The sequence below is a fragment of the Leptodactylus fuscus genome, chromosome 5, assembly GCF_031893055.1.
Source record: "Leptodactylus fuscus isolate aLepFus1 chromosome 5, aLepFus1.hap2, whole genome shotgun sequence".
In the NCBI taxonomy this organism is placed as follows: domain Eukaryota; kingdom Metazoa; phylum Chordata; class Amphibia; order Anura; family Leptodactylidae; genus Leptodactylus; species Leptodactylus fuscus.
The window spans coordinates 116,155,887-116,178,805 of record NC_134269.1 but is presented as its reverse complement, the minus strand read 5'-3'; the positions used below and the strand labels follow the sequence as shown (position 1 = coordinate 116,178,805).

At 41.9% G+C, this 22,919-nt stretch overlaps 1 protein-coding gene across 1 annotated transcript in view; it reads right to left on the bottom strand.

Annotated features, from left to right (window-relative positions):
* The window catches only part of FAM185A (family with sequence similarity 185 member A), a 34,925-nt gene extending 15,250 nt beyond the window's left edge, over nucleotides 1-19,675 (bottom strand). Inside the window, exons 1-3 of the mRNA XM_075274057.1 lie at nucleotides 19,233-19,675; nucleotides 16,350-16,459; nucleotides 10,296-10,388 (exon numbers count right to left, since the gene is read on the bottom strand). Of these exons, the coding sequence (XP_075130158.1) occupies nucleotides 10,296-10,388; nucleotides 16,350-16,459; nucleotides 19,233-19,623 (594 nt within the window). The 5' untranslated portion in view covers nucleotides 19,624-19,675. The remainder of the gene's footprint in view (nucleotides 1-10,295; nucleotides 10,389-16,349; nucleotides 16,460-19,232) is intronic.
* Nucleotides 19,676-22,919: the final 3,244 nt, after the last annotated feature.

Genomic DNA, 22,919 nt, shown 5'->3' with positions numbered 1-22,919 from the left:
AGCAATACATGGTACTGTGTTTGGTTGTTACTAAGATCTCTGCTGTTCACATGTTGACCAGTTCACATGCGCTTTCCACAGATATATTCTCCAAAGACTCGAGTGCTTGGCTGCCATTCCATACACCAGAGTATGTGCCAATGGGAACATTTCTCTACAATCTGGAGGTTATTTTTAAGCTTAAGTCATACATCTACACTATTAATAACTGAGCATAATTGCAGTGTTCCTTGGCTTTAATTCTCCAGAACATACCCCTAACCTTGCTTTCCATGAGTACTACATGCTAACCACATGGTGACACATTCACTTTGATCAGGCTGAATCATTATAGCAATCTAGAGAGAATGAGAAAAGTACAAACAGCTTGTGACCCAGCGTCATGTTCATTGGTATCTCCCAGAGTCCTGAAATATGACTCAGGTTGGGGAGATACAGTACACATGTAAGATACAGGCATATGCAAAGAGCTTTATCAAATAGTTATCATTTATATAGCACCATTAATTCCATGGTGCTTTACATTTGAAGCTTTACATACGGTACACAAAGTATACAAGCAACTATAATACTAACAATGACCAACTGGAACAAGGAGAGAAGGCCCTGCCCGCAAGGGCTTACAATCTATGAGAGAAGAGGGATAGAGACAGAAGGTGAGGGTAGAGACTGTTCAGATGGTGGTGTGGTGGCAGTAGTGTTACTGGAGGTTGTAGGCCTTGCTGAACAGGTGAGTCTTCAGAGCCTTCTTGAAGCTTGTGACTGTGGGATCAGTCTTATGTGTTGAAGGGGCTCTATCATTGGGAAAAGTCATTTTTAACTAATCACATGCTTGCATAGCCTTTAGAAATGTTATTCCACACCTAGCTTTAGTATGTAAATTGCCTCAGGGGTTTCTGAATAAGTCCGTTTTTATTCATATACTAATGACGCCGGATTCACACCAGCGTTCGGCACTCCGTTATCAGGTTTCCGTCTTCTGCATGCAGAAGACGGGAACCAGTCATGCTGAGTCCAGCCGTGAGCGCCGGTGAGCATTTTATGGTCTTCGTGGCAAAACGGTTTTTTTTGTTTGTTTGTTTGTTTTTAAATTGGACACAGAGTATTTTATGTCCGACTCTATGTTCGGTAAAAAAAAAAAAAAAAAAAAAGTTTTGCCGCAGAGACCATAAAACGCTCACCGGCGCTCATGGCCGTACACTTTCCAAACCCATTCAAATAAATGGGTTTAAAAGATGCCGGCTGGTTTCCGTCTCCTGCCCTGTTTTGTGCAGAAAACTGAAACCTGCGGAACGGAGTCCCGGGCGCAGATGTGAACAAGCCCTGAGCTTCCAGCCAGCACAGGAAGTTCCAAGCAGCACCCGTCTCTGCTATTATCTCCTATGTGTGTGTGCAAACAGGAAGCTGAGTCATCATCAGCAGCAGCAGCAGCCAGTGCATATACTCCCATAGGAAACAATAGCAAAGAGGGTGCACGATGCATCATGCACCAGTCTAATTAGCAAATGACTAAAAATGAACTTATTCAGAAACCCCTGAGGCAATTTACATACTAAATGTAGGTGTGGAATAGACTTTCTAAAGCCTATGCAAGGATGTGATTAGTTAAAAATGACGACTTTTCCCAGTGACAGAGCCCCTTTAAATTGTAATATCAAACACTTGCACGTTGAAGTATATTTCAGAAAGAGATATGTAATATCAAGATTTTAAAGTACACAAAACTCGTAAAAGATTCAGCTCACCCATAAGATGTGAAACAAATTTTAAAGATGATGTGCTCCTGGGAGACTCGGAAACTGGCAGGACTTTAACCAGTGATAAAGTAGAATCCAATAGTGTAAAAATCCAGCTCCACCAGGCGACACGATGAAAATTTCTTAAAAAATAACTTTTATTGTAGCATTCCAATAAAAAGTGTTACAAAGTAACATCCAGTGGACGGTCAGAGATATCACATGAAAAAAGGCTACGCGTTTCCGGACATGACGTGTCCCTTCTTCCTGGCCTACTGGTACAACCTAAAACCCACATTTAGGGTGCATTCACACTGAGTAAACGCTAGCTTATTTTGTAGAGTAAAATTACACTTGTAAATTTTGCTATCCCATTGACTTCAATGATATTTTTTTACAAGTGTAAAAATACGCCTGTAAAAAATACGCCTGTAAAAATACGCCTGTAAAATGTCATTGAAGTCAATGGGATAGCAAAATTTACAAGTGTAATTTTACTTTACAAAATAAGCTAGTGTTTACTCAGTGTGAATGCACCCTTATATAGAAAACACCTGACCCAAACTACTCCACCTATTATCCAAATTAACCCTAAAATAGAAAAAAGTAAATACAATATATACACATAACACTACACATAAATACACATAAGACTGTATATACATACAATAAATATAATATTATACAACATAATAGATAAACAATATCAATCTACGCATCTTAGGAAAGCCTCATTACCGCAAGTCAAAAGGTTATATACTCCCTATGCAGACCATAAACATATGTCATTTCAATCAATTGTATTATTTTCTGGAGAATAAACTAACTTCAAACCTGTCTCGATTATCAATTTTCACATGAGATCTCCGGAGTTGTTTCATAAGCCGCACAGCACAGGATAAAGATACTATGAATACTACTCACCTGATACAAAGATCACACGATCTAGTCACATGACCGGACCAAATACTCCATTCATTCATCATGTCCAAAGGGGGATACTGCTCGCCTAATGTTAAACCACGTGACAAAGTCACATGATCGGACCAGACACCACACCCATTCATGACATGATGTGTTAATACCAGCTTATATAGGAAAACTACTATGGGGAATTCGATTTTGTTGGCCGAGAGCCAACACCCCAAACACACTTTAAAATCAATCCCAGTAGGGTAATTGGTACGCACTCGTAGAGCGTGTTCCAACGAAGAGGGTTATGAAAGAGAATCTGCGATTACCCTTGAGAGATTGAGGGAACGTGGATACCCTAAATGGTCTTTGGATAGGGCAGTAGAAGTTGTACGCAATAGACCGTGACACACACTGTTAAAAGATAATAGAACCTTGAATAGAACACAACAACCTAAGGGTATGGTTTTTTCTACTAGATATAGTCGACAGTTTCCACTTATTAAAAATATTTTCTTGAGACATTTACCCATTCTATTTCAGGATCCCATTACTAAAAATATTTTGTGCAATGGCGTTAGGGTTGTTGCTAAACGTGGACATACTATAGGAGATCATTTATCTCCTAGTATGTACGTAGAGAACAGCAACTCATTAAGTAGTAATTGGTTGGAACTTTTTGGGTTTTACAAATGTGGACAGTCGAGGTGCAGTGTATGTTGTAGAGCAAAAAAGACAAAAACTTTTTCTGACACTGAGGGAAACAATGTGTTTAAAATAAAAAGTTTCCTTAATTGCAACAGTCATCATGTAGTTTATGTGATTGAATGCTCGGTCTGTAAACTACTGTATGTAGGCTGTACGATACGGAGTGTAAAAACTCGTATATCTGAACATGTAGCAGACAGTCTAAAAAATAATGAAAATGTTTCAAACGTGTCCAAACATTTTTTAATGGTACATAAAGGAGATACAAGTTCATTACAGTATTATGCTATAGAACAGGTACAAAGACCGTTGAGAGGGGGTAATTGGAGGAAAAAGCTTTTAGTCAGGGAGGCATACTGGATCATGAAATTAGATTCACGTTATCCCCAAGGTCTAAACATACGTTCAGACCTATCTTATATCTATTGATTTACAACATACTTTGTTTCGGTCTGTCTCTCTTGATATAGACCTTTATTACTCTGTTTGTAACATTGTAACAGTGATTTGGTCATGTGATTTGACATTGGGAGGTTGGTGCCTTCTTGGGTGTCATGAATGGGTGTGGTGTCTGGTCCGATCATGTGACTTTGTCACGTGGTTTAACATTAGGCGAGCAGTATCCCCCTTTGGACATGATGAATGAATGGAGTATTTGGTCCGGTCATGTGACTAGATCATGTGATCTTTGTATCAGGTGACTAGTATTCATAGTATCTTTATCCTGTGCTGTGCGGCTTATGAAACAACTCCGGAGATCTCATGCGAAAATTGATAATCGAGACAGGTTTGAAGTTAGTTTATTCTCCAGAAAATAATACAATTGATTGAAATGACATATGTTTATGGTCTGCATAGGGAGTATATAACCTTTTGACTTGCGGTAATGAGGCTTTCCTAAGATGCGTAGATTGATATTGTTTATCTATTATGTTGTATAATATTATATTTATTGTATGTATATACAGTCTTATGTGTATTTATGTGTAGTGTTATGTGTATATATTGTATTTACTTTTTTCTATTTTAGGGTTAATTTGGATAATAGGTGGAGTAGTTTGGGTCAGGTGTTTTCTATATAAATGTGGGTTTTAGGTTGTACCAGTAGGCCAGGAAGAAGGGACACGTCATGTCCGGAAACGCGTAGCCTTTTTTCATGTGATATCTCTGACCGTCCACTGGATGTTACTTTGTAACACTTTTTATTGGAATGCTACAATAAAAGTTATTTTTTAAGAAATTTTCATCGTGTCGCCTGGTGGAGCTGGATTTTTACACTATTGGATTCTATCAAGATTTTAAAGCCGGGGTTTCTGAGCATTTTAAATTGATGGCCTAAAAATATGGTTTTAGAATTATGCAAATAAGGCCTGATAAGCACAAGAAAGATCTATGTTATCTGGGTATGGAAATCCAGAGATAACTATGTGGTTTACAGCAAGCACAGCACACTGTTGGACTGATCCGAAATCCAGAGGGGAGAGGAGACAGGAGGGCAGGTGAAATCTTGAGATAGGAATACTAAAAACAAGAGTTGCAACATGACTCTAAGGGCTCGTTCACATCTGCGCACTGGTCTCCATTTTGCAGGTTTCAGTTTCCTGCCCAAAACTAGACAGGAGACGGAAACCTGCCGGCATTTTTAAACCCATTCATTTCATTCATTCATTTGTCCGGCTGTGAGCAACGGTGAGCATTTTGTGCTCTCCGCAGCAAAACAGTTTTGTTTTTTTTAACCGGACACAAAGTCGGACATGCAGGACTTTGTGTCCGGTTAAAAAGAAAAAATAAATAAAATGTTTCGCTGCAGAGAGCACAAAACGCTCATGGGCGCTCACGGCCGGACGCGGTCTGCCAGGTTTCTGTCTTCTGTCGGCAGAAAACGGAAAAGGAGATCGGGCGCTGGTGTGAACCCAGCGTTACTAGCACTAACAACATTACTTCTAGTAGGTACTGTATATAGATTTATGAACATTAGGGTGTTTGCACACTTTGCTAAAATTTGGAGAGCCAAATTGCCAGCGACAAGGGGATCTCTTTACACAGGAAAACTCCTTTAATGCAGGTAGTTGCATCTTTTAAAAGTATTGTCATATTACTAAAAATAAAGTGGATGCAACACTGCTACAGCCCAGTCACCGTTTTCCATCTGTACAGCTGCGTCCCAAAAAGCGGCCACCTGCTGATCAGAGAACAATAGTATGGCTTCATTCAGATGAATCAGGCTAGAAATAGCTTCTTATACTGCTAGGTGGTCAAAAAAATTTAGTAGGGAACACAGCACTACCTGTTGGTGGGGTTCCCAGAGGTGCAATACCCTCTGAACAGAATAGCAAAACAATATTACAATGCTTTAAGATGGCAATACCCCTTTAACAATAATATTGCCATTTTCACTCTGACTAGTGAGCCTCATAGAAGTATGACACTTCCTGTTCTGTAGAGATCATTTCTCAGCAGTCACCTCATTATCATTGTAGACAGGATGACATGACGCATAACAGTTCGGTTATAAACTGGAGGCAGATAACACAGGACAACAACCTGGATTAAAAGAAAAAAATACCAGAGTCCTGGACTGGGTTAGCAGATCCAGAAGCTTCAGGGTTGTGTCAGATAAAAGGCTCAGCTGACAGAATTAATGGAAAGGAAGATCACTGAACTCTATTATTCTTAACCAGAGTCTGTATGTTCTCAAATGAGGAACAGAAACTAAAAAGACAGATATATACAATCCTAAAGCTATATACCAGGGGACAGCAACCCTTCAGCACTCCAGCTGCTGTGAAACTATAACTTCCACCATGCTCCATTCATTTCAATGGGAGTTCCAAGAATAGAAGAAACTCTTTCAGAAATACATATACGGTAGTTTTTATCATAGTCTTTATTGACAGGTTTGAAATTTTTTTATACACAAACCGGTATAAAGTAAATTCCCCCCTCCCTCGACGGACAGCACATCTATAAGCACACCCCAGCACCTCTCACTTTATAAGTAGTCCTCTGTTCATATAGCTAATAAGGTTTCTATACTTTAGTAGAGCAAAGTCCAACCAACACGTAGTCAATAAAGTTCTCGCCTCACTAGCTTCTAGGGCTCTTTAACCCCTTCCCGCCAGACAAATTTTTTGATTGTAGTTATAAGTTTTGTATATTTTTGACTCTCCCCTTCCAAATCACAGAAAATTTTTATGTTTCCATTCTCAGAACTATATGAGGGCTTAATGTTTGCAGGACAATTGTTCTTCATGATGGTACCATTTATTATTCTGTACCATATATTGGGAAATGAGATTGTGGTAGATTTGAAGAAAAAGTGCATTTGTGTGACTTTCTTACAGGCTTCATTTTTACGGCAGTCACTCTACAGTCAAAATGACGTAATCTATAGTCTATGTTTCGGTATGATTCCAAGGATAACAAATTTATATGGTTTTATTTACATTTTAACCCCTTAACAAAAATCCAAACCTGTGCAAAAATATTTTTTTTTTCTAAAAGTCACCATATTCTGACACCTGTAACTTTTTTATACTTCTGTGTCCAGGGGTTCATAGCGCGGGGCCGGGTGTACTTTTTATTTACACATTTTGGGGAACTGCTGTCGCTTTGATCACTTTTTATTCAAAAACAGTGAAAAAAAAGTTGGTTTGGAACTTTTGCTTTTTTCCCCCGCTATGGCATTTACCATATGGGAAAAATATTATTATAAATTTGTAGATTGGGCATTTTCGGACACAGGTATACCTAATGTGTATATGTTTTGGTTTTTTTTTATGTAGATTGTGACCCCCATATAGATCACAATGTACTTTTTTTTTTTTTAATCAGCATTCCTTTGTAGAATGGGAGGAAATCCACGCAAACACAGGAAGAACATACAAACTCCTTGCAGATGTTGTTCCTGGCAGGATTCGAACGCAGGACTCCAGCGTTGCAAGGCTGCAGTGCTAACCACTGAGCCACTGTGTTGAGCCGTGCAGCTACTGTGTTCTGACTGGAAGTACTGGTACTAGGCAACCGCTTACCGGAAGTATAAAGTCTATGGGCGGTCCGGAAGTGGTTAATATTTACCTTAAAAACACATCAAAAAACAAAACCTATAAGAAAAAGTTCACCAACCAGGAGTTAGTAGTACTAACCTCCCTAATCTGTCCCTTGGTACGGGCTTTTCCTTCCACCCTAGAGCTCCCAAGCTCACAAGAGCAATCCCAAAAGCTACCACTAACTTCCAAAGTTTTCCTTGCCTACTAAGTGGGTTTCCTTCTCTACGAGTTTCATCATTTGAAGATTGCATTCACATAACCGTGAAGCTCAGCCCATGTGTTGGCCGGACTTCCTGGCCTGCACTTTATTTCGGGAGAGGAATTCCAAGTAGAATAGTTATCTATGCTGCTAGGTGTCCCTTCCTCCCAGTGAGATACTGTCACTTACATTGTGCCTCTCTTTGAAGGTTTGAACAGTCCCAATTCCTCTCTTCCCCCTCCTTCTTCAATCCTCTCTTCTTCAATACCTAAATGCACATAACTGATAGCAACCTGGGACTAGATAAAGCCATGAAACACATCATGTGTCACCACCCTTTAGCATCTGGTCCTGCAGAAGTTCAGGTATACAATATATTCTATGTGTAGTAAACAGCGGTGACCTGTGACGATTTCAAGCATCAGTAAGGGGGCGTTCACACTACCGTCAGTGTCCGACAGGTTCAAAATCTGGCACGGACATTAGGAGCGGACACTACCTGTGGGACACTGACGGTAGTGTGAACGCCCCCTAAGTGTACTCCCTAGATCCTGTTTGTCAAATATATTTTATCTAGCCTTTAAAGCTCATCTAATATTTTCTCTTGAAGTGTTTCCTGCCCCCCCCCCCCAACCACCACCACCACCACGTTCCCCAACAGGATGTATTCTTGTTTTTTGTGTTACTTTATTGGCTCTCATACAGTCATTGTAATACAATATGAATAAAGCAGGACAGGAAAAAAAATGTATTGTATCCTACCACTTTGAATTACAAAGAAGTTGGACCCTGCCTGACTTAGATTAATAAAATAAATGTGCATGTGGTATATATTTGCAATACCAGTTTTCCCCAGCAATCCAGTACGCTTTCAAATTGCGCCATCTTGTGGTGAAAACAAACAAAAACACTTGAAAAATAAGAAAACTTGATAATCTTCAGTAGTTGATACCTTTTTAATGGCTAACTCATAATGATGACAAATGGCTGACGTTTCGGCACCTCTAGGGTCCTTTATCAAAGTAAATTTAAAAACCCACTGGCTAACACGGTACAACAACGAACATTTTCCTTATACTTGAAAAATAGTAAGTGCCACTAGAAAACAGTACAGGTAAAAAGCTTGATAGAAGTCCTCAAACTATTAATGTCATAGACCAGACATCCAGCCAGTATACATATGCTAACACAGATATGAAGCACAATTGGATGATCTTACTGTAGTGTGAAAGGTATTTCTTAAAGGGATTCTACCATTAAAAATCTTTTTTTTTTTTTTTCTCGTTCACACATCAGAATAGCCTTAAGAAAGGCTATTCTTCTCTTACCTTTAGAAGTCATCTCCGGCCCGCCGTTCGGTTAAAAACCTGTTTTTTGTCAGTATGCAAATGACTTCTCTCGCAGCACTGGGGGCGTCCCCAATGCTGCGAGACAACTCTCTCCAGCGACGCCTCCATCTTCTTTAGCAACTGCCTCTTCACTCGTCTTCTTCCGGGTAAAAAGAATCAGAGTAACCATAAGAGATTCAGTTATTTCCACAGTGAAGGAAGGGCACAATGGGAATATTATTATGTCAGGTCTGGGTCTGACTGCTAGCCAATTCCAATATAATGAAACACCACAGCACTCATTGTGACAGAAATTTGAAGATTCAATAAATTCTGCATAAGCAACATAACATTAGAACAGCAGGTGTGATGTATACTAAGTGTATAGTTCTTCCTTCCAGTTCAATCCTCAATTTACCTGGAATATAGACTGTACACCAACAGTCAAGAAACAGAGATGGCCTTACAGTTTAGCTCGGAGCAGTCTGTCAGGACTAGATACAATTCTATGTTCAGAGCAGAACTAGTTTTACAGGCTTTACATATAAACTAGAATATTTCTGTCCCCTGGCAGTAAAAGAGGTTCTTATAAGCACGTCTGCACTTTTACTCACGTTAAACTACACGTTCTGTATTATTGATCTGTGTAAGGTTGCTTTCACACAACAGAGTACCATCAGGAAAAATGGTCCTTGTGGGCCATATTCCTTGGACTGAATTTGGCTGTGTGAATTGAACTCAACATAAGTTATGATGCAGTTGAGCTCCTGAAGGGTTGGTGCTACTGTACCGAACTATAAAGCTGTCCTATGACAATTGAGAGCAATGGACATTCGGAACGATACTTATCCTTAGGTGCCGCAGTTATACTGCGACGTCAGTGTTATCACTAAGCAGTTACAGTCAAGCTCCCAGTATGATCAAGTGGGCCAAGCTTGTGTGCTCATACAACCAGACATAAGGACATGTTCAGCATAAGTAATATAACATACATGGATGCCATTCAAGTAAGGCCCTGTTCACAACATGCCCTATGCTAAACCTATCCATATAGCTGCATTCACCTGACGGAGACCATAAGAATCCTTTTATTTTTGGCCCACTGCCTTTTTTTTTTTTTTTTTTCTGTATAGGAAACTATAGTCTGGTACACTTTTTATGAAAAAAAAAAAGTGTATGCCATATATAAAGGCACTGTGTACATGACAAACATCTGAGACTTCCACTAGAGGTATACTTTAGGTAGTAATCCACAGATATATCTGACTGAAGGTTCTATGTGAATAGAGCCTAAGACTTTTCAAAAGTATACAGTATTTAAGTCCATACATTCAATAGCAATATAAAAAGGGATTATACTTACACTGTGAGCCAAGGCACGAATATCAACATTGCCATGGACGGTCCCAAGACATATCACTTTGCCTCCATTTGTATGAATGTGAACATTATGACCCTCAAATAAAAAAACAAAAAAACAAACAGTTACTGATGGTCAAAAACAGTTGGTTGACAATGTACACATCAGAATCAAAATAGAGAAGTCTATAAGAAATACAAAGCTTGATATATATACAGTATATTTAAGCAACTGTGATGCCTATACCTCAATGTTGTTTGTTACACCAGGATACTTACACTTTGTGTTCTTCACATTTTATTACATATATCATTTTATTTTTTTCATTTAACATAGCTGCCACATTCAGACTCCACTCACTCAGTCTTGCACTCACCCTTCAATCATTCTGAATACTGAGTGTAAAATGCAGCCCAACACGGTTCACGCTTCCCAGATACATGCTGCCACCACTACTGACTAGGACGGGTTTAGTAGGAACCCCATTCATATATACACAAGTCAGTCATGGGTCCACGGAGCATATTTTAAATAGAAGGAATTATAGTTTTTGTTAGACAGCATTTGTGTGTACACATACATTAGCGTATATTTTTACACCATTCACACTAAATAACCAGTTTCATTAAAGGGGTTCCACTTGTGACAGTTATTCCCTGTCCAAAGGATTTGGTGAAGCAAAAGTTTGCTTGAACTCTCCATGTCAATGGTCTGCTGGTGCCCTTCCATCCAGCGCTCCATTCACTTCTATGTGGCTACTGGAGATAGAAGCAAATGGAGTGGTAGGGCACAATACAGGTAGCTGAACACATGCACCACCCGTCCATATGGAGCATTCTTGGATCCCTATTCTGCTGGAAAAAAACAGCTTAGGGCTCGTTCACATCTGCGCCCAGGTGTCCGTTCTGCAGGTTTCCGTTTCCTGCAAAAAACAGAGACAGGAGACGGAAACTTGCAGGAGTCTTTCTCACCCATTCATTTGAATGGGTGAGAAAGCTGTCCGGCCGTGAGCGGCAGTGAGCGTTTTGCGCTCTCCGCCTTGAAACCGGGTTTTTTAATCCGGACACAGAGTCGGACATGCAGTACTCTGTGTCCAGATTAAAAAATCCGGTTTCACGGCGGAGAGCATAAAAAGCTCACCGCCGCTCACGGCCGGACCCGGTCTGTGGTTTCCGTCTTCTGGCATGCAGAAGACGGAAAGCACAGAACGGAGACCCGAACGCAGGTGTGAACCTAGCGTTACAGATGGAGTATCTACATCTGTGTACACATCATCAATTTAAATAAATTATCAGCAATGATATAAAGAAATCTCATTAAAATATAACTTTTAATAATATCTCATAGAAAATGAGTTTGACAGACCCCTCATACTAACTTATGGACAACACACCCTACAAATCCTGATTGGGGAAAATATAAAGGTATTAACTACCTTGCAATACATTGCCCATACATATATGGTTATGATAGAGAAATCCTCACCAAGACCACAAAAATCTTCCACTCGAGGAGGGAGAATGTATATTCACATCGTACCTACATTAGTTTATCAATCATGCTGTGCAGGAGAGAGCACCCTCTGCACCCAAATATCTACCTAGGTATGTCTATGAGTCAACAAACTCTCAACAACAGGTACACTACGGAAAGTAGCCCTTGAGAGCCTTTAACCCCTTCCAAAATTATGTCTATATAGCTATGTGAGAGCGTATTCTTCGTGTGGCAAATTTACTTTCATTAGCCATCATGTTTTGTTTAGCTTTTAGTTACGTTTTTTTGAGGGACCATGTAAAATAACACAATTCTATCATAATTTTTCGAATTTTGTTTTTACAGATTACACTCTGAATTAAAAATGACATAGTAGCATTGTTAAGAAGGTCATAACGATTACAGCGATACCATATTTATATTAGCTTTTATTACATTTTATCACTTTTACAAATAAAAAGTCACTTTTTGAAAAATTTTCCTGGGGTCACCGTATTCTGACGCCTAGAACTTTTTTTTTTTTTACACTGTACTGTTGACAAATATGTCAGGGCTCTTTAGTTGCAGGACAAGTTGTACTTTCTATTGGTACCAATATTTGGTATATATGACTTTTTATCACTTGTTATTGTTATTTTTTTGGGGAAAGCAAAGCGACCAAAATACATTAATTTGCGCATTACAGTATATATATTTTTTACAATGTTCACCATATGGGATAAATAACACTGTTTTTGGGGACTTATACACATAGGGATACCTAACATGTTTATTTTTGTTTACATTATTTTTTTAAATATAAAAGGTGTGTTTTTTTTTTTGTTTTTTTTTTTTACTTTTTATTATTTGATTGTTTATTTATTTAGTGGTGGGTTTTTTTACGTGTGGGTTTTTTTTGGAAGCTTGAATTTCAGATCCTCAGAGCAATATCCTGCAATACATAGCATTGTAAAACATATGGAAACTTTGTATAGGCAGTCAGGAGGCAGTGCACCGGCCTACTGACTGCCATGGGAATCCCTCGGAACCTGCAATCTTATCGCAGGGAGTCCGAGGGGTGACAGGGGGTGGAATTTGCCCCAGCAGAGTTATTGATCATGGCATCCAGGGGGTTAATCCACTGGAATCAGAGTATTTTCCAACTCCTGCGGCTGGTCCCAGCCCTCAGCTGTATAACACAGCTGAAAGCTAGTTGTATTGTTGCAGGTACAGCTTCTTTGCTTGCTGCATTAAAGAGACGTACTATTATGGCGCTGAGCATCAAAGTATATGCTCAGTGTGAGGTAATACTATGGTGCAGAGTGGCAATGGGTTAAATAGGTTAGTGGAGAAGCAGTTTTATGCCTCTTGTGGAAGGACTCAGAACATACATGTAATAATTTACATATCTGACTGAAACAGAACTCCATGAAGGATTTGCCACAATCTGACATTTCTACCTGGGCACAGTGGTGAAAATGTATTATGCCTTGTATGCCAGTTTCAGGCATAAAAAGTCGGGGATTTTTTGCGCAATATGTGAATTTTTTGGGGGGAGGAGTGCCACCTTCATCACTGTCCCAAGAAAGAGGCATGACAAAGGCATACATAGGACGGGACCCATGCCATATTTATAATGTATACCACAAATCTGTTTTAAAGCTTGTATATTTCTCCCCAGATGCGCAGCCCGGCGGAGGATACACCTCATTTATGAGGAGACGTGCACCTCATCATATATGAGACGCAACCACCGCTGGCTGCAGGACCATGACCACCAATCTTCATAAATCTGCCCCATTATGTTTTGTGTCAAATGATTATTAATAGAGTTGAGTGGGTACTGTTCGGATCAGCCGATCCGAACAGCACGCTCGCATAGAAATGAATGGACGTAGCCGGCACGCGGGGGGTTAAGCGGCTGGCCGCCGTCAAAGCGGAAGTACCAGGTGCATCCATTCATTTCTATGGAGTGTGCTGTTCGGATCGGCTGATCCGAACAGTACTCGCTATTAGGATAAGCTGTATACTTGCAACTGACTTGATTTTGATATTTTAGAGACTGAAAATCCATTCCATACTGTACATCTAAATGAGGGTTACACTCATGGATTTCTGAAACAATTTCAGCTCCAAGAAAATATATGGAGTCATGGACATGATCCAGTCCTAATACTAAGTATACAGCTCACTCACCTAAACAATATATTCCAGTTTTCAACAAACTTATTTGATAATACTACAAACGATCCCTTGGCTCATGTTTATTTGCCTATAAGCAGCTACGCATTTTGTTCTGAATCTTCTCCAGGTACAGAATGTTCTTTCACTTGGGTAACTAGCTGCTCAGTAACCTTTCACACAAATTCTGCAAACTCCGTCCTGGTCAACATCCTTTGCTTGTTTTGTTTCTGACCTCTCTAGTGGACCATGAAACAATTTAGTCAAACAACATGTGTGATCTGTGGCTTCCCTGTAATGTGGCTTCATTAATCTTACTCATAACTGCATGGGGCACCACTAACAGAACAGAAAACAAGTCTGACACATGGTTCACATCTTGACATCATGAGTTCAAGAAAGTAGTCAACAAAGTCCAGACCTGAGACTAATGCCACTGTCTAAGATTACATCCGCACATACCTGCTGAAAGAGTTTTCACCACAAATTAGAGTAGTTTTTCTAATGACAATTAAGGACTACATAGTTTTAGCTGTGGGGACACTATAAAAAACAACAACAACAACATACTGGCACGGTTCAGCTTCAGCTCCTAAGAGTGGACATACCTTAGAGAATTACAATTAAATCATTGTAGTAGTTGAAGCAAATGCAAACCTTATGATTATCTCAATATACACGGTCTTCCAATAGGTACCGTATTTTTCGGACTATAAGACGCACTTTTTTTCCTCCCAATATGGGAGGAAAATGTGTGTGCGTCTTATAGTCCGAATGCAGCGTGCGCAGCGTCTGTGTTCCGTCTGTGCGAATGAAAAGAAGAGCAGCACGGTGCCTGCCTGCTCTGCCCCTCCTTCCCTGTCTGTGTCGCATGTTTGCAGGAGCGAGATATGAGAGGCAGGGAAGTAGGGGCGGGCCAGACAGGTGAAGGAAGCGTGGTTTCAAGCTTGCCGAGAAAACCACGCCTCCTTCTCCCGTCTGGCCCGCCCCTCCTTCACTGCCTCTCAGATCTGGCTCCGGCAATGAAGCCACACAGACAGGGAAGGAGGGGCGGGCCAAACGGGAGGAGGAGGCGTGGTTTTCTCGGCAAGCTTGAAACCACGCCTCCTTCACCCGTCTGGCCCGCCCCTATTTCCCTGCCTGTGTGGCATCATTGCAGAAGCGACATCTGAGAGGCAGTGAAGGAGGGACGAGCCAGACAGGTGAAAGAGGTGTGTTTTCAAGTTTGCTTAGAAAACCACACCTCCTTCACCCGTCTGGCCCGCCCCTTTTTCTCTTCTTACATAGCTTCACTGCAGGGTGTCTCTTTCCATCCATGGATGAGATTAGATAGAATAGATAGATAGACAGACAGACAGACAGACAGACAGACAGATAGATAGATAGGATAGATTAGATAGATAGGATAGATTAGATAGATAGATATGTTCAAATCACCCCCATATCCCTAGAATACATATAAAACAAAAACATTACTGTGAAACACATACACATTTGGTATCCCTGTGTCCGAAAGCCCCCGGTTCTATTTACATTGATGAAATATTATATTATTAGGTTATTAAATATTTCACCAATTTTTTTTCCTTAAAATTTTTTTTTTCCCTATTTTCCTCCTCTAAAACCTTAGTGCGTCTTATGGTCCGGTGCGTCCGAAAAATACGGTATTTGGTAATGGTTTGTACCCGCTCGAGGAAAAAAGAAGCGAGCTGCTCTTTCTTCAGGCAGATTCTGCGGCTGAATCAGCCGCAGACGTCCGCCTCGTGACAGCACCCTCCGGACTAGGCCCATTCATTTGGGCCTAATCCGGAGCGGAAAGCCACGACTGTCAGAAGTTGCAACAGCTGTGGCTAGATGCGGCAGGCGCATTTTAGTCTGGATTCTGACGCGGCTTCCCGCACGTGGTGCCTTAGCCTTAGAGGGGTTTCCCCATAAACATAACTGTATTGAAAGTTGCAGACAATTAAGGCCGAAAACGTTGCAGAAATGCAGCTTCTTTTGTTGCAGATTTTACTGGGTTTTTTTGAGCCAAACCTAGGAGTGACCACAAAAGGAATGGGAAATATATAGGAAGCTCTTATACGTCTACCTTCTGCTCAATTCACTCCTGGCTCAAAAAATAAAAAAAAAAATAAAGCAAAATCTGCAACAACAAAAAGCTGCGTTTCCACAACGTGGGGCCACAGCCTAAAAGTCAAACATTTTTGCAAATACAATTAATTAAAAATTGTGCAGAGAAAAAAAATAAATAAATAAAAAATTATATATATATATATATATATATATATATATATATATATATATATATATATATATATAAATAAATAAATAAAACTCTCTCCCGATGTTATAAAACATGTTTGCAACGGGAAACCTACAACTCAAATATTTTAATATTATTACCTTAATAGACTGCAGAACACTACTCCCCTTCTCAGTTTCTATTTGGCAGTTGTCGCACTCAATTTTTTTTACGTTCACACTACCAAAACCCTTGGTTTTGATGTTCAGATCTAAAATAAAACAATACAAACACATTATATGAAATTAGCAACAAAAGCCTTCAAATTTTGCAGATGTTTTTGTGCGGCTAGATACAATTGTTTTTAATTTTTTTTTAGTGTGGATACCCCCGCCCCTTAATAAGAACACTATGGCAGAACACAACTGTTGAAAAAACATCTGTTTGATGCTTAGTGTCAGGCCATCACTGATCACTATATTACAGGACATGCCTTATATGTTTAGATGTGCACTCAAAATGTGAAAGTCAAAACCATTCTGAAGTGTTTCCTGGCTATTTATTTCAGCAGCTTTTTACCTGTGTTTTAAAAGACAAAACTATGAACAGTGACGGCAGGTTGACTCCAGTGCCCTCCTGATAATACTTGTCTATGGACGAGCACTGTGAGCGGAGGGAGGGGGCGTTCCTCCCCGCTCACACTGTACAGCGCTATAGGCTCTGCTGTGGAGAAGGATGTTCTTGACAGACTGTCAGGAACGCCCTTCTGACTGTAAAGAGCTACAGTACCGGGACCGATTGCGCTTTACCCGGGGCACAGAGCGGGAAAGCAGACAGTGCGCTAAATTCAGCACACTGTCGGCCTTCCAGCAGTATATAGAACTGCCTGTGCCCCAAACCATGAAAGGTCCTCTTTAAGAGCTCATTTAACGTGAGCATAGGAGAGGCTTTTAGCAAGCCAAACTCTCCCGTTTGATTCGTGTTTAATAAACTCCCCAAAGAACGCATTCAAGCAACTTCCCACCCCAATGGGATGAGAGTGGCATCCATGGCATGATGAGTCTCAAAACTCTCAGATAGTGGAACTGATCTCGTGCCTACAGACAGCATCTTTATGGAGATTGTTGTTTAACCACTTCAGTACCGGGCCAATTTGTGGTCCAGGACCAGACACATTTTGGGTTTTTTTGTATGTGCGGTTTTGAGGGCTGTAACATTTTTCTGATATGTCTCATTCAACTAAGCTTTGCTTCTTTTTTCGAGGACACATAGCGCTTTATTTTTGAATGTGTTTTAATTATTTATTTTTTTATACCTGGGAAAATATAAACAAATAGTAGGGAAATTGTGTCTGGTTATCACTTTTATTTTCTTTTTATAACACAAAGTGCTACTGAAAAACTTTGCAAAACAGTTTTTCCTCTCCATTACAGTAATTTTTATTTTGTATGGTGTTGTCGGGGGTGGGGCTATAATCTTTAATAACAGTGTTTTATTGGTGTATTATTTTGTTTTTTTTTTAATTATTTTATTTATTTATTTTTTTTTCAGATTGTGTCCCCATAAGGTCATAAGAGACCTTTGGGGACATCTGATCACTTTCCTTTTTTATTACAGACTGATTTCCCCTGCAACTGGGGCAGGTGCATTTAGTCCCAGTTGCAGGAGAAATACAGCCTCCTGCATGTTCGTATACACAGCTTACAGGGCTGATCTGGGTCCTGTAGGACCCAACAGCTCTTAGAAGATGCTGACACTGGCAGATCACGTGACCGCAGGGTCAGAGGGCGGCCACAAGCAGGACTTTGTGTCCGTGCAAAAATAGCGCCTTCACAGTAGAGAGGCTGTATACGGACACCTGCCATTTGCTTTAAAAACCCATTCAAATGAATGGGTTTTTAAACTGATTGTATGCAAGCTGTTCCCAATCTGTTTTTGTGCAATTTTGTCAGAATCACGGCAGTCAGACAGCAGGCGTAATGTAATATTATTGCACAGAGAGGCCATTATGATAGGTCATCAATATCAGATCCAAAGGGCTCCATCACCCATAATCCTGACAGATTTGCTTTTCAAAGGAGCAATGGTACCTCCGTAAGTGCCCCTTTCATTACATAAGCTACGTGACATCAAGTTCTTTAGTTACGTGGCCTGCTTGCACCGCAGTCCCATGCAAGCTATGCAATAAACAGCACTCTAGTGAGTTCTGCTGTTCTTCTTAAAAATTATGAAAGCGTTGGGCCTGACAGATCACCCTGACTATAATAGTGTGTGTTGAGTTTCCATTGTGAGGTTGATTATTTTACTACACAAACTAGCATCATGTGCTGTAATGTCTAACATTTTTGACCAGATATTAAAGGGGTAGTCCAGATTTTTGCCAGGGAAGGTGAAAAATTAAAAAGAAAATACATACTCATCTGTCCCCAACTTCCGTCCTGTCCAGTGTCTTGTACCAGTGGAAGTCCTCGTCACACATGACCACTTAGGCCAATGAAAGGCTGCAGGAAAGGAGTCGGGACTTCACAAGTGAGGTATATGAGTGACGTCCTGTGTCCATTCCTTAGGCCGCTAATTGGCCTCAATGGTCACGTGTGGCAAGGTCTTCCGCCAGAACAAGCACTGCTGGACACCAGAGAGCCAAGGACGGGTGAGTACGAGTATGGGTTTTGTTTTATTTTTCACCTTCCACAGCCTCCTGGCAGAAATCTGTAATTCCTGGACAAACCATTTAACACTGCCTCTAAGTGGGAACCTGTCATCCTAACCCTGAAAACCACTATCAGTACCTCACAGCACATGTCATATACTGTCCAGCCATGTCACTGCATAAGCATAGGACATATAGACACGTGTATATCCCTTATTCTGACCACAGAATGTAAACAATCCCCACCACTAGATCCACGACCACCAGGATCAGCTAGAAAAGGTTATAAGCCGGAAGTAGAATGTAAAGGTGACTGTGACCGCCAGTGACCCCCCACATTATGCCATAATGAGCCCCAATAATGCTCACCATGCACGGATACCCGGAAACCTACCGAAGCGCACCGGAGTGGTCACCTCCACACACGTCTGGCTGTCTATGTCCTGAGAAGAGATCTGCACCTGCTTGCTCTCCTCATCGTACTTGACTTCAATGTTGTCCAGGTCCAGTCCTCGGTGCACATTGCGGTCCACCCCGCTCACCGTGACGAACACCCTGTCAGCGTCCGGATAGGCGAGCGGGTCCTGCGGTCTGACACGCACATTACATGGCAGCTTCACCTTCAGGCTGCTCAGCGGGTGTACGATGAGAGTCCACTGTTTAAGGGGCTTATTCCGGGACTCAGCTGCCCAGCTACCCCAGTACCGACAAGATACTCTACATGTACCTACTGCCAGAGACCACCATAAGCGGCCACGACATACATGTCCTAAGGGAACCATCATCGCCCTATACGAGGCATGCACACACTTCTCTCTGTTTTCGCTGCGTACCCAACTCACTACTGACGGGAAATGTAGTTAAAAATGGAAAAGTATGCATGGCTTCTAGTGCTAAGAAAACTACAACTCCCAGAATGCCTAGCCACTCACGTTAGCCCGTCTGTTTACTTGTTGCTGTGAATTATCTCGCTCTCCGGCCGCACTGCGCATGACTCTATTACACGCCTTCTGACACACTGCGCAGGATTCTAGAGTCTACAGTACAGTGCATGACCCCAGATTTATATGGTAACTTACACTTGAAGGGGTTGTTCGGGATAACTAGAAATCCCTACACTAATCTAAATCCCCTCCTACTTTCGAAATAACATAATTTATCAAAAATGGATAGTTACCCATATCCCTGAGACAGTCATGGACAGGGACATTTTCTGATTATCCGGTGACAATCCTTTTCTCTGTTTCTCTAAATGGATTGTCACTACTACTACACCCCTCCCCCCACAACCACCCCATTATACTTACCATCCAGGCTTCTTCTAGAGGGGTATTCTTATGTAATACCCTCTGAACATAACCAGGAAGTCTATTGGCGCTGTGTCCCAGACGTTTACCATTGTCCAGGTCGCAGCGCCAAAAGAGTCGCACTAAACACTTACACAACACATGCACAAAGTCATGAATAAAGTTTACATTTCACCCAATCCCTGTCCTGTCCTTACCTGAGCTTTCTAGAGTAAAATACGCCTCTAGCAATATTTCTTGAAACACCATGCAGGGCTGCCAGAGGGCTTCAAACTTGTAAGAGTCTGCAAAATCCGACACTATTAACACCTCCATACGCTGTATGTGGAGGAACTCCTGGAGCTACTCCTGCAAAGCAGGAGGGCACAACCATTGACTTTAAAGTAGAGGTCGAAGACAAAATTCCTGAATGGTTGGATCCCCACGCACTCCCACCAGATATGAAGAAGGGAGCCCATCTCTGCACCACAGCACCAACACCGATCAAACACACAGGAATAAATCTTAAGTAGGAGATCTGGACAGCGATACCACCGGGTCAGGATTTTAAATTTTTTCTCCTGCGCATTGCACAGAAAAGGCAACTTATGACCAAACAAGAAAATTCTAGACTAGTCTGTGAAGGAGGGTGAAGTCCACAGGTCCCTAACCCAAGTCACAGTATATGGGGGGGCTCCCAACCTAGCATCTCTCAGTGGGACATTGTAAAGAAAGGAAACTTCACGCGTAAGAGAGCCAGACTGAATCTAAGCCTTTTCCAGTGCATTGGGATCAGATGAGGAGACCAGTAACAAAGAGAACTTACGGATGAAAAAAAAAGCTGTTGATGTTCCAATCAGGACATGTTGAAGCCCGGACTGGAGACGTGCAGCTGGTCCAAGGAGGGGAGGGAGCCCGAACCTAAGACACTACACAGTCTTACATCGTCGTGGTCAGACCAACACAGGAAATGCCAAGTAGAGCGACCCGGCAGGAACATGGGGTTGTGAAAAAATGAGCTCAGGGGGCCGTGGACCCTCACTATAACCCGGTCTACAGTACACTGAATCCCAAACACTAAGGAAGAAAGCAGAGAGGAATGTGTGACGGACCTGTCGCAGGCTGGTAGTGAGTGGGAATCCAAGGCAGGGAGGAAAAGGGTGTCGCAAGATGCTCTTTCTCGATAGCCACCCACTGCTTGTCGGAATCCCGGTAGTGCCAAAGAGGAGCAACAGGATCACGGCCTTATAGTACAAGAAAGGATCAGGTAATCCAGCTCCTTTGTCACTTTTACAGCATGCCAATATGAGAAACCACAGACCACTGTGGGCCGACACCCATATAAATCGGCCAAAGATGCACTGGAGTTTAGAGAAAAAGGAGCAGGGTGCCCGATTCAGCAGGGCTTGGAATAGGTACAGAAAGTGGGGAACAATATCCATTTTAGAGTTGAGTATCAGTGTCTTTATTATGTTAAACTGGGAACAGAGGAAGAGGAAAATGGTCCCCATCATCTAAACTGGGGGCACGTTGGAAGAGGACATTAAACCGTGGGTGTAGCTGGAGGAGGACATGCCTGCCTCTAGTGTAATGTCCCTCTCTAGCAGCCCCCAGTTTAAAGAGGACCTCTCATGGTCTGGGGCACAGGCAGTTCTATATACTGCTGGAAAGCTGACAGCGCGCTGAATTCAGTGCACTGTCAGCTATCCCGATCTGTGCCCCAGGTAAAGCGCTATTGGTCCCGGTACCATAGCGCTTTACAGTCAGAAGGGCGTTTCTGACAGTTAGCCAGGGACGCCCTTCTGCCCAGCAGCGCCTATCGCGCTGTACAGTGTGAGCAGGGAGGAACGCCCCCTCCCACTGCTCACAGTGCTCGTCCATAGACAAGTATTATCAGGAGGGGAGGGGGCGTTCCTCCCCGCTCTCACAGTACAGTGCGATAGGCGCTGCTGGGCAGAAGGGCGTCCCTGGCTAAGTGTCAGAAACGCCCTTCTGACTGTAAAGCGCTACGGTACTGGGACCGATAGTGCTTTACCTGGGGCCCAGATCGGGAAAGCTGACAGTGCGCTGAATTCAGCACGCTGTCAGCTTTCCAGCAGTATATAGAACTGCCTGTGCCCGATCTGATGAAATGACCCCATCCAGATTCCCCAGTTTAATGTCCTCTAGTTTCCTCGAATTTAAACTGGGGCACCAGTAGAAGGACTACATACTGTGGGGCGATTGGAGGCTAACATTATAACGTGGGGGGCATATGATGTTCGGATGACTGTAGGAGGATTACACAGTGTGGGGGCACATAGCAAAACTGATGTGAATGGGCAGAGTCAACCTAAGAAGAGGGTGCAGCCAAATGTGCTGCATTGTTCATAGGGCCACACATTCTGTCCTTCCTTCTATCCTTTGGAAGTTGGGAGGTATGTTAATAAAGTGAAAAAAGAATGTACACCACACCACCAGAATGTTCACTAGTGTAATAGACATTTAGCCAAATAATAATGTGATTATTACAGTGTAAGAGAGCGCACCTCACACACCCAGAACGTTCACTAGTGTAATACACACGTAATCCGCAAAGAGCGCTCTCTAGGTCTCAGCACGGTCACGTGCGCAGCTTCCATCTACGAGCACATGACCAGCAGTGTGAGGCCCCGCCCTCCGCACAGATTATTGGTCGGCCCCTGTACTTGGCGCCTGAGGGCGGGGAGGTGGAGATGTCTCCCTGTTACCATGGAGTTAGACGCTCGCTTTTCTGTGCAACATGATAATGTCGCTGCTTCAGCAGCTGTGACCAA